Below are 12,608 nucleotides of genomic sequence, written 5' to 3' on the forward strand. Positions count from 1 at the left end.
CAACTTGAGCTTGTCATGACATTTCCCATGGCGCATTTCCATATGACCATAAGGAAGTTACATTTTCCCTGAACAGTTTCTTCAGGGGAAACTTGAATTAAAGAAAATAAAATTAATTTGTGTTTTATGGTTATGGAAACACCTAAAGAAGAAAAACTACCCTATTCATATACGTGTTCGCTCCATCTGAAAAGCAAGGCCAAAGAGATTTACCTACAGCAGCCAAAACAAATAATTTCCTTGGGTGAGCTTTGCCAGCTTTGCAGTGTTTGCACTCCTACATGCCTGTGGTTGTGTTTAAAACACTCTGTAAACGACAACTGCACTCCTCCAGCAAAACTCATGTCAAACATAAACTTTGCTCTTGACCTAGAAACAAGATTACATAAAGGGTTTTTTTTAAACAAGTTCAATTGCACATGCTAAAATGATGTACTTATGAAAGTGGTTAACCAGGGAACCTATTCTGGGCTCATTAGAGACCTTTCTTTATCTGATTCTGAAACTCCTTAAGCCATGAAAGGCTGAATGCCACCTGAAAAATAAGTAAAGACCATAAAATTGCTCTTGTGGTTGTGATTGATTGTGTACTCAAAAGACCTCAAGAAAACCAGGGGTGTGCATTAAAACACTTAGGGTGGGAGTGCTGTTAATCATGCACTTACATTGTGAGGTCTGTGTTGTTAGTTCTGCAAACCTGGAATGTCATTTCAAAGCTCATTTGGAAGGATGGACCATTGTGAAAATATTCCTCTGCCAGGAGCGTGGAGGCAGTCCCAACTTTACAGATTATCCTGCTTTATCCCCACTCTTTTTTACCACCAGCCCTGGCACTTTTTCTGGGATCTCATTTTAGAAAACCTTCCTATCTTTTGCCCAGGTGGTGCCATTGCCTTTTAAGCAGAACTCATCATAGACTTCATGGGAAGTTCTGCTTACGAACTGATGGCATGACATAGCCCCATATCCTTTAAACCCACTGTGTCGCTATGGTTCATTATAACTCCTGCTCCTCACCTTGGGTCACAGGCTCTGACATTGTAACCTTTTGGAAAGCTTTGTTTCTAATACTGTCCAACAATTATCTGGTGGGGGAAGGAAGAGACATCTGGGGACCAGCTGTGTCAACCCAGAAATCATGGAATAGACAATGCTACACCATAGTTTGTTATTCAGATGCTTTGATTATAGGGCCACCTTTCTTAGAAAGTTATGCCATATTTGGTCACTGCCACACTAAAGTCTGACAGAAAGAAATCCTCTTGTTGTGGCTCACACACCTTGTTATAACCTGTTTGCAAACTGCTCATTGAGAACAAAGGGCAGTAAAGGGTGCTGGAATTTTCCCCAGTGATTCTGAATCTGCTTAAAGGAATGTTTTTTCTTTTTGGCATTAAAAAAGACATTGCATATGTGTTACATTCACAAGTGCTTCGTCTTTACCTTTGTTTTGAATTGGGTTTCAGGTGCTTTCTGCCTGGACTAATCACGAATGATTTGTATGTAAAGGTAGACAAAGAAAACTCTAAACCTCAATCCACAGACCTTCCACTGCACAGATTCCTAGCTAGCCCCATCAGTTGAACTGCTTGTGTGGTTTCAAATGTATGCTGTTTTAAAAGATATAATTAATGGCATTTGAAAATACCCTCTCTGGGGTCACCTCTTTGTTACTGTTTCACTGTGCAATACCTCATTAGGTCAGAGCCCAGTGGTCTGAGCTTGGGGCAGGGTCATACCTTGCTAGATGATAAGAAGATATTCAGATATGTGCTGTAAATGGGGTTTTCCTAATGAAGTCACCTAGTCAATGAATCTAATCACACCTGGACAAAGCAAGAGCCTTAACTTACGTGGGGTTGTTGCATTGCCTTTCTGCGTTCTGCACGCCAGCACCACATGTCCGAGAGCAAGTAGACCAAGAACTCCAGGTTCCCCAGCCTCCATCAATGGCGTCCGGGCGGTAGCCCACCTGCACACACTCTCCATTGAAGCACCACTGCGGAGTAACCCAGACAAGAGTGAGGCCAGCTGATGTTTAACAATACTCTTACAAGGCACTAACTGGCACTCGTTTATAAATCCCTAATCTGATGAACGTGCAGCACAGAGAAGAGAACTCCGAACGAGAGCGGTGTGCATCACAGCGCAATGGAACACACCGGGACACTTGGTTAGTGGGAGGTGTGCACATGGGAGTAAGATTAGTTTGGTTTCACACACACCTATTTCACCACAACTCACGCTCCAGCTTCCTGGCAGTGCCTAGGCAGAACACATTAATCCAGCCTGAGATTAATGCTTTGGTTCTGGTGTCATAACAAAGGCTCTACCAGCTGGTTACCCGGTTAACATGGAGAACGGGTAAGATGGTAGGTTCTACAGGGAAAGCCTCAGGAGTCCTTCACGATCTGTAGAATTGAACTAAACTCTTAGGGCCAGATTATTGGCACCCGCCATTCTGCATTTAGCTCTACCCAGGAGTGGGGGACGTGCAAATGTTTTTATGTTACAGTTATTCTGTTTTATGCTACTTGAACCCGAAGCCACTGTCCTGGTCCCAAGATGCAATTTAGAAGAGTCTCAGGGTTGTTCTGTGACGTGCTCACTGGGAATAGCCCACAAAGGGTCATTAGAGCAGCCAGGGATTGGCTGGTTGTGGCTGCTCTCTGGCCATGCCTTCTACACCTGGAGAGGGGGCATAGGAGCCGCGACCCTAGCCCTATGCCACACAGGGATTTCTCTGCCTGTTGTGTGCTGCTACTGCAAAAAAGCAGGTGGAATGGCGGCCTCGATCTGGTTGTTAATTCTCCTCTTTAGTTCTAGCTGCACGCGCTGGGCTGGAAGAAAGTTGAGTGTGAATGAGGCTACAGTTGCATATGCAATGCTTGGAAAGTCAGGCCCGTAAGGCCAACAGCTGCCATGTGAACGCGTCACGGAGCAAAACATGACTCCGCCTCTTATGCTGCTTCAATGGATTTAGGGCCCAGTCCTGTCATTCTTACTGGGGCAGATCTCTCCCTGAAAGCCACTGGAGTTGTGCCAGAGTAAGGACTGCATGACTCGGTCTATAGTAAGCATCCCGACAGGGGTGGATTTTTGCCTGCAAAATTTTGGATTTTACCCGTTACCTTTAAAGTTAAGCAGAGATCAAATCCCTCATTTTCCCCACACCCCACAGGTGTGCTGATCCTTGTGCAAGTTCACCCAATGTACCAGAAAAAATATACGTAGCTAGGTCCTTCTAGATCTCACCTTGGCAAAGCTGTGCCGGTAGCCGTGACATGGCAAACATTAGCACCTGGCTGCCTCGGTGATTTGAAGCATACGCTGCTTGAATACTCAACAGTACTGAACGTTTAAATAATGACCAGAACACACAAATCCAATGGAGCCGAATGTATCCATTTCTAGGTATGGTCGCAGCTGTAGTTCCGATGCTGCGGAATTGCATTCTGCAACTTGTCCTATTTTTTGACTTATATAATAAACCAGTGTGATGAACATCGTCCCTTACATACAGGAGAAGGAATCGACTGTGGCTGCGAATACAATTTACTCTAATTACCTTGTTCTCGCCACACTTTGTGCCATCGACGGCAGCATCCAGCTTGGAGTGGCACGTGTTCCCCACTGAGCACCAGAGCGTATTGCAGACGTTCTGCGGAAAACAAGTGTGGACACAGCCTGGGGGTTACTGAGCATTCCAAAGGGCCACCCCAAATCTGACCTATTCGAAACGTGTTCACACACTGAATTATCCCACTGATCTAATCAGTCAGCAAAGAAAGCCACGGTGACCTTTTTGTCTATAGAACTCCCCTTCTGGCCACCCTTTTCTCTGGCAGTTTGGACGTTCGCTTTCCCATATATAGCCCCCTTACTTTCCTCTCCTTTACAGTGAACCTTCCTTAAACCAGGAGGAGAGAATGTTTGTGTGTTTGCTGTCAGTTTGGCTCCTTGGATCTATTGGAAGGGGAACTTTGGGGACAGAGGGCTCCACAAACAAACCAACCTCTCTCCTATAATAAATGGAGATATACCTCTCTCATAGAACTGGAAGGGACCCCAAAAGAGCATCGAGTCCAGCCCCCTGCCTTCACTAGCAGGACCAAGTACTGATTTTGCCCTAGATCCCTAAGTGGCCCCCTTAAGGATTGAGCTCACAACCTGGGGTTTAGCAAGCCCATGCTCAAACCCCTGAGCTATCCCTCCCCCCTAACTCAGGCAACATGACAAGGTCCTTTCTCCACTAACCATTCATAATGCAGGATTTATTCCCTTCATCAGCAGAGAGTGAGTTTCTATGCAAAGATTTTCACTCAGCAGTCACAAATTCTATCATTACATAAAGGAAAACTGCAGGAACACCCAACCCCGACTTACATCCATGTCATCGCAGAAGGCGGAGTATGCTCCATACTGCAGCCGGCACTGATGGCTGACGTCATAGAGAACTCCTGGTGGAACCAAGGGGTAGTCTACCACTTCTTTGGCAGGTGGGTCATCCAGACACAACCCCCAGCCTCGACTGCAAACATGAAACGGACAAGTCAGAATCAAGCAGACGGGGATCAATGTAGGGCACGAAGAGACCCAGCAAAACAGGCACTTGTAGAACATTAGAATTGTTGTTAAAAACAAAGGAAGAATCGTAACTCTGGTGCATAAATGGCAACCAAGAGTCATCTGCAGCCGGTGAGCACCAGTAGCTCGTTGCTCTGATACCTTGCTGGAGCTGAGATTTCATTGGAGAGCCTGTTCTCACAGGCTTTCCAGACCACAGTTGCTGACTCAGCGCAGCTGGTGAAAGTGGGGGCAACTCCATAGACGTCAATGGAATTACATCCACTTAGCCCAAGAGGTTTCAATGAGCTCAATGTTAGGTACTCAGCTGAGCCCATGAGGCTGTGAGGATTTCCAGCGCTTACCGCTTACCCCGCTGCATGTACATACAGTGTTCTGTGCTGGCTGCATGAGAACAGCTATTCCCAAGCATTACCTCTTTGCTCTATTTCTGCCTGTAAAGTATTTCAGAATTCCATTTTACTCCCGCTGAAGTTAGTGGTGAAACTCCCAAGATATGGCCCACTTTGTGTGCAAGACTCCATTGAAAACGTCACCAGAGACCCCCACATTTAACATTAAATCAAGAGAAGAAAAAGCTTCCACTCATCGGTCTGAATACAAATAACTCCAGCCTAAAACCCCATTGTCAAAGATGGGAAGGCAGCCTGGTTTTTACTGTGGTACCTTGAAAGCACTCAAAGAAGTTATTACTGTGCTTAAATGAGCTATCACAAAGTGGAGAGCAAAATACTGCTCGGACACATTCTTAACCTGCCAAGATGAGAAATGTTCGCTATAAAATTACACCTCCCTGAGAGCAGCTGTCAGGGTTTTTCTTGCACCAGGTTAATTTGAGAGGGAAGTCTGAGTCTGCAGCCCCTTCCTTAAGCCTAGATGGAACAGCACTGGTTTCCTCTGCTCTGTTTATTAGTTTTGCTCCTTTAGAGTTTGATGAGGTGGCAGGCTTGATGCAGACGGCCTGCACTTTAAATTGAGCTCTTGGCCTTGTTCCTATTATGGGAGACACTTTTCCCTGTTCCCAGCATCTGGCTTTGTGCCTGATGCTTCTGAAGCCCTGTCTATAGATCCCTTACTCGAGAAACCTGCACTCGGTCCCACCCCACACCCCAGCCATGGAACAATATCTCCCATTACCTGTTTCATTTAAAGGTCTCTGAGAACTCATTGCAGTGCAATGGTTGCTATCGGATGGAAAAGACAGCATCAGTTCTGCAGGTCTTTTAAAATATAATAGCGCACAGGCTCCTTGTCGCAGCTACCCTGAAAGGAGCACAGCTTAAGGTCAAGAACTGCAAAATCAGGTCAGCTAGAGAGATGCTGTTAGTGCCGACATGGAAATAAATAGCCAGGATATCTTACTAGCAAGTTAGGGAGGGAATCATAGAATATCAGGGTTGGAAGGGACCTCAGGAGGTCATCTAGTCCAACCCCCTGCTCAAAGCAGGACCAATCCCCAGACAGATTTTTTGCCCCAGATCCCTAAAAGGCCCCCTCAAGGATTGAACTCACAACCCTAGGTTTAGAAGGCCAATGCTCAAACCACTAAGCAGACCCAATCTATTGGTAGAGCTAATCTAGTCCCAGTTAAAATTAGCACAATAAATTGTGGGTGCTTCCTATGTGGTGTAGGACAAGTAAGGGCATCGCAAATGTGAGTGTGTGGAAAAGACTTTGCACAGCTGCATTTATTTCAGTCGTGAGGCATCAGCGTGTTTATGTTCTCGCTCAACGTTATTTAAGAAAGGCCAGCTGCTGAGCTCAAGAGGATGCCAGTATTCGTAGGAACCAAGCATAACACTTGCACATCAAGTTGTGACAATGTTTACGTCCACAGAACCACAAGATGTAGACATAACTAGCAGCCGTTTTATGAGCTTCAGGAACAAAATCCAAATGGTGTTTCAAAGCACCACAGCAGGAAGGGACAGGCAAAATATTTTTAAACAAATGTTTACCAGCATTGGAAAGAAATCTTTAAGGATGTTTATGTTACGATGGATTTTTAACCCCATAGAGGAGATAAAGTCAGAGATGAAAAAGACAAATAAAATGGTTTCCGCTCCATCGCAGTTTTTTTCCTCCTGCCTTGCACTTCATGGATATCCAGAAAGTTACGTATTCAGCCATGCCACTGTGCTTGCATTGCAAAATGAGCAGCACGTTAGTTTCGTTTAACCGGTAGAGTGCATTATTCTAGGGCAGAGATGGTGCGTTTAGAGGCGATGGAAGATACTTTTCAACAGCTATATAGACAAACTTTAATTTTCTTTTAAGTCCTGTATTTTGGAGAAGTGGAAATTTTAAGGCATAACAGCAATAGCATCCTCCATTTAGACAGCGCTTTCAGTACATAAGGATCCCACTGCAGTTCACATTTATAGTCAGCTCTGCTACAATGCAGCTGCCTCCAAAGTGAAGGGCAGCCATCAACCGCCATGCACCATAGTGAGCGAGGGGAAATGGGGGACAAACAGGTAGTTTTTCAAGAGAAACCAATGCTATAAGAGTTCAAAAACAATGCAAAGCAGACGGGATCTCGGCAGGAAGGCCTTGTCCAAGAGACCCACACATAGTAAAGTGCACGCAAGTCAATTTGTCTCCTCTGTGGGGAAGCAGACCTTGATCCAGGATTTAACTCTGTCATTCTAAGGAGCCAAGCTTACACCAAAACACTTGTCTGTTTAAAAACATCTTGGCTGGCATTTATTTATTTATTTATTTATTTAGATAAAGCAAGTCAGAAGCATCCTGACTCTTCCAGAATAAAACAAATTGGAGCACAGGCCTGGGGTTCAAACACAGAGATCTCCTTCCAGTCCTTGTAACAACAGCTTCTGCAGAAATGTCCCCCTTAGCCTTTACTGGAGGTGTGTATACTCCGGGACTGGCTTGGGGAGGGAGAATTTAGTGATTAGCTTTCCCCATGCAAACCAAGGCTCTCATACCCACAGCGCAGGAAGAAGGCAAAGCCCCTTGGCAAGCACATGTGTTACATGCACTTGCTGGAAATGGTTATAATTTGTTCCTGCAAAATATGCTAATGTACTAAATATATGAATGGGGCACCTACAGACCATGGGAGATAAGGAAAGGATAGGGTTAAACGTCTGTCATTTGAAATGGGCAGATGAGGGTGGGATGCAAGGGGATCTGACAGTTCTCTAATGTGTAACAAAACAAGGTAATAGCAAAGAAAACGTCTTCCAATGAGTCTCAAATTTGACATCCGTCCAAATCCTGCTGGTCTTAGGAAACTGAAAAGGCTTCACCAGAAAGGGAATATGGACCAGAGGATCCTGTTTGAGTTGTGAGGGATCATTAGGCTACTTAAACCTAGTGGTGCTTCTCTGGGTAACTCCTAGTTTACTGGCAGGAGGGTCGAGCCTGCAATATTGCTGCTGGAATGGGTTTGGTTGCATGATCCTCTCTAGCCTTATGACCTGGAATCAGCTATTAAAGCGCAATAGTAAAACAGATGCGTGTAGCAACAGCCTGATGAGGCTCTAAACTCCCGACTCCTTGGAACCTCCTTACCCAAGTCACAATCTGAGCAAAGAGCACTCCTGGGGGAGTTGTTATAAAATTGCAACCACTTATTGCTTCAGCATTAGGGTCTTAATTCAGGTCGGTTTACAACGCCCTTGACTTCCACCATGATTAGCATTCACAGACAGGACAAGCACTATTTGCTTGATTTAGTACCATGCATTTGTCTCAAGATGAGCTACAAGAGAATCCCACTACCAATCGCAAAGCATCTCAGCGACTCCCTGGAGGAGTACAACCGATGGCACATTCACCAGGAACAAGCGGCAGATTTTTAGCTGTATAATGAGGTCACAGCCAAGTTCCTCGCTCTGAGGAAGTCATGGCCTCAGTTTCATCACTTACAGGAAAGGGCCTCATTGGTGCAAACAGGGCTAATGGCAGATGTCCTGGTGCTTCATACATCATACAGTTAATGTCAACGACCTACTAATACAGATGGTCAGCACCAAAGCTCACTGACCCTCAGAGCTGCATCTCCAAGCTACAACCCTCAGAAATGAAGCTGGTAGGTACTGAGGAGAGCACCTTTAAAGGAGGTTGCATTTCCGTGGCTACTACTGTACGCAGTACGAGCGAATGTTCCTCACTGGCACTTTCCCCAGGCTCATCGCTCGTGTTCTTTACCTCTTGAAACATCCAGGTCTTTCTATGGTTACTAAGAAGCAAAGACGACCAGGTTTGTTGACAGTGGTATTTCAGATGCTAAAGTCTTCAGTGGTTAGTAAAAGTCAGTGAGGCATGAGGATACATTTAGAGGATGCCCTGTGGGCACTTAATTCTGGAATGTTCCTGATCTGCTCTCATTGCCATCGAATGCTTTTGCTGTATTACCCTAGGGCTTGTCTATATGAACAAGTGTCACCGGTTTAATTTTAAGGAGTTTATTTAAACTGACTTCATTCACCTGATGCAAACCCCTGCCTGGATCCTCTGATTTCAGTGTAACACGTGGATTATAGCAGTTTAACTTAAGGCGACTGGGAAGAGGTTTAAATTAACCCAAAATAAGACAGTCTTAAACCAAAATCGGAATATCTGCACAGGGGTTTAACTAGATTGATTTAGAAACTGATTTAAGTGAAACTGGCCCGCCGTTCTCACGTAGACAAGGTCTCCCCCTACATGGGGTTACAGCCTATCACACAGTCAGATACACTTCCCCACAACACTCAATGAGTAGAGTGTACCCCCGCTGTACGTTTCCAAAGGGTGTAGCCAGTCCGGTCCCAGACAGCACTCCCCATTTGGCCTAACGCACAATGTCTCTGCCCAGTAAGGCTGCTCATCTCCTCACCCTTCCTATCACAGAGCATTGGCTTTGCAGCCCCATGCAGCCCGTGGAAAACGCAATGATTTAAAATTACATGGATCTTTTTCCACAAGCAGCTTCCCAGCGACTCTCCTTTCGGGACAGGTGCCCAACACTTTTAAACAGACCGTTGCTTTGAAATTAGTTCTGTCTTTCCAGCCACATGTATCGAAGTCTAATTCTAGCTAGGACACACTGTCGTCTAGACCAGGCTTGAGAGGTCTAGATTTCTGTGAGTCCTATAGCGCTGAACTGGCATGAAACGAAGAGCTGAAGGAAATATTATATTCCTGCTGCAAGCTTTACATTCATTTCTGAGTTCAGCAAAGTCATCGCCTGGCAGCCCCAAAGCTATTTTCTTTACTTGCTCATGGAACAACATCAACAGGGTGTTTTATAGAAAGGGAAACAATGCATTCAGTGCAGTGTCAAGTCAAGTTGTAAGAGCTGGATTCTAAGTGTCACCTACACCCATGGCATTGCATTGCTGTTCCTTAAGACTGGTTTGGTCACTGTCTGATGTGAAACTTCAGTCGAAAGAACAAGGGCGAAAAAACCTGCTCCTTGATCTCTCCATGGCATTTGGTACAGCCATTCAGTCTCTAGATAACTGTAACAAACAGACAAAGAATAATTACTCCGGATATTTTGGTTTTGATGCCATGAGCTTCCCCCCTGCCTATGGCACATACTAGTCTAGTCTCCTGGTGGCTGGAATACTTTGGTCTCATTTTGGTTGTTGGGGCTGGTGTGCGGCTGGTGTTGGTGGGCTGGGATGCACAAGAGGTCAGACTAGTTGATGGCCATCGAGCCAGAGAATGCCGTCACAACATGGAAACCTTTGGATGCCCCCTGCTTTCCGGATCACACAGAGGGAGTGGCACTAGGATAGCAAGCACTTCATTTTCTCATTCTTGGCATCTGCCTTTGAAACCCTTTTCCTGTGTTAATGCATCGTCTTTGGAAGCCAAAATCCTCCCTCATTTTGTGGGTCATTGATCTGCAGCTCCTGTCAGACCGGCAGCCAGCCCCGTACCTTCAAGGGTACTTATGTTGCTCTGTCCAAAGCATTCTCCCTACCTTGGCCTAGACAGCGAGAGGGCTGGGAGAAATCTGGCACTGATGGGACATGAAACGGGCACAGTTCGTTCCCCCCATAGTAAAGTCAGTCTTCTACTTTCACTACGGAACATCTCCCCATAATGGTGACACCTAAGAGCCTTAATACTCTCTTCTGCTAAGGCTAGAGGGAGAAAACTACATAGGTGCCCTACTTGAACAATGCACTTGATTGTGAGTGCACAATTGCTATCGCTTCCTAAGTCTGTTACTTAAGCCGCCAGACCCGCCTCCCAGGGTCCCTTCCACAGGGTGGTTTGAACTACTCATGGCAATAACCAGCTTTGCTGGGACTTGAACCCGCGACCCTTAGGTCCGTGAGCAGCGGAGCTATTTCTTGAGCCAAAGGAGGGTCTCCAGTAACCGTTGGGGGCAATAAGGTTCATAGCCTCCTCCAGACTCACTGTGGATTTCTTAGATTTAAATGATGCTGGTCACTTTTAAAACAAATCTAGTCACAATGAGGGAGGAGGAAGAGGTGACTCACTAGGGAGAGGCCATTTCTGGTCTTTGGGACCTCACCCAGCTGAGCGCTGCTGATCTTCATGGGAATTGTTCAGCCCCTCACATATTCAGGCCTGGAGGCTTCCGAGCAAGACAGGCAGATTCACGCTTAGGGCAGCTCTCCATTTAACATACGAATTGTTTTCACAGATTCAAATCTTTTATTGATTTTTCTCTCTTTTATACAAAATGGGACAGTGCAATTTTCAATGTGAAGACTGTTCCAGGCACATCTAGCAAGCCCGGGTCATGAGGGTCTAATGCCTTGGCTTATACCTCCCTACTTTCCTGCCAACGTTATTCTAACAACACAGACATTTCTGGGCTCACACCATCCCCTTTCCCTGGCCTGAGGGATGTCACAGCCAATGAAATATTTTTGCTGAAGTGTTCTCTCCCCTTGAAGGAAGAGCTGCCCTTCTTGGAGGAGGAGAGAGACAGAAATTAACTGGAAATGCATCCAGATGACCCTTTTCTTTCTTGGGAAGTGCAGCTCAAGGTTATGGTGATCAGGAAATTCCTATTCTAAAAGTGAAGGTTAAAAATAGAGGGCCAGATCATTAGCTGGTGAAAGTCAGCATTGCTCCATTGAAGTCATAGATCTACACCAGCTTACGCTACCTGAGGGCCAAGGCAGTGTATTTAAGCTGTTGGCTGAGTACCTGAGATGGGGGATCAATCACACAGCCAACCCTCACGCCATGCCCATAGCTAGGCCTTCTGCCTGGCTGCTCAGTTCCTTGCAGATGAGCATGCACCTACAATTTCCCCTAGCATTGCTTCTGGAAGGCCCCCTCATTCTTTCCCCGGCAATAATGAAGAGAAATGTCCCAGCAATGCAAGGCACTCACTGACGGATGTAAATCTCTAGGCACCAGTCTTAAGAACCTAATAACAAACTGAAGAGTCAGCAATGTGGTGCTAAAAATAAACAGCTGTACAAAAGAATGTGGCTCAGCCCGGAATGCCTCCCGCCCAGAGACAAACAGAATTAGTTTGCCTTGGAAAGTCACTCAGGGCAGAGCAGAGGGTAAAGCAAGGTAAAGCTTTGCTAGGCGAATACAGGTCTTGAGAGGTCTCAAGAGCATGAAAAAGGCAACTGCCACCAGCCAGTGCCTGTGTTTTCTCATTGCGTATTTGCAGTGGTGCTGGGAATGCCTGAGAAGCAGAAAAGAAGAGCTCACCAGCACTCTGTTACTTGGAGTGCTTGTCCGGCCCCAGACTGCTGTCCATCCTGTGTGCCAGTGTGAGGCAGTAGCGGGGTGAACGTTTCAGACTGAGCTGTCCCCTTTTTTCCTTGCGCTCTGCTGCTGCTTATATTGTGCAGGGGTGGGGAGCAGGGTCTACAGAGGGCTACATTCCTACTCTTCCAATTGCGAAGTTCAGTGTGATGGAAAAATGACATGAACTAAAGCACGGGTACCGCAATGTCTCCCTATGGCTGGAATCTCCGCCAAGTTCTCCTCTCGCTTGCTTTGGTGCAAATGAGGAGTAACTCCAGTGAAACCTGGTGTGACACTGGTGTGAGTGAGAGCAG

General features: G+C 45.9%; 1 protein-coding gene across 3 annotated transcripts in view; it reads right to left on the minus strand.

The window, feature by feature from the left end:
• The window catches only part of ADAMTS7 (ADAM metallopeptidase with thrombospondin type 1 motif 7), a 140,909-nt gene that overhangs the window by 99,435 nt on the left and 28,866 nt on the right, over positions 1–12,608 (minus strand). For all 3 annotated transcript variants that reach the window (XM_024107195.3, XM_065559123.1, XM_065559125.1), the window contains 3 exons: positions 4,387–4,531; positions 3,569–3,661; positions 1,854–1,999 (listed from right to left, as the gene is read on the minus strand). In XM_024107195.3, coding sequence (XP_023962963.2) covers positions 1,854–1,999; positions 3,569–3,661; positions 4,387–4,531 — 384 coding nt within the window. The remainder of the gene's footprint in view (positions 1–1,853; positions 2,000–3,568; positions 3,662–4,386; positions 4,532–12,608) is intronic.

Source organism: Chrysemys picta, chromosome 10 (assembly GCF_011386835.1).
Source record: "Chrysemys picta bellii isolate R12L10 chromosome 10, ASM1138683v2, whole genome shotgun sequence".
In the NCBI taxonomy this organism is placed as follows: Eukaryota; Metazoa; Chordata; order Testudines; family Emydidae; genus Chrysemys; species Chrysemys picta.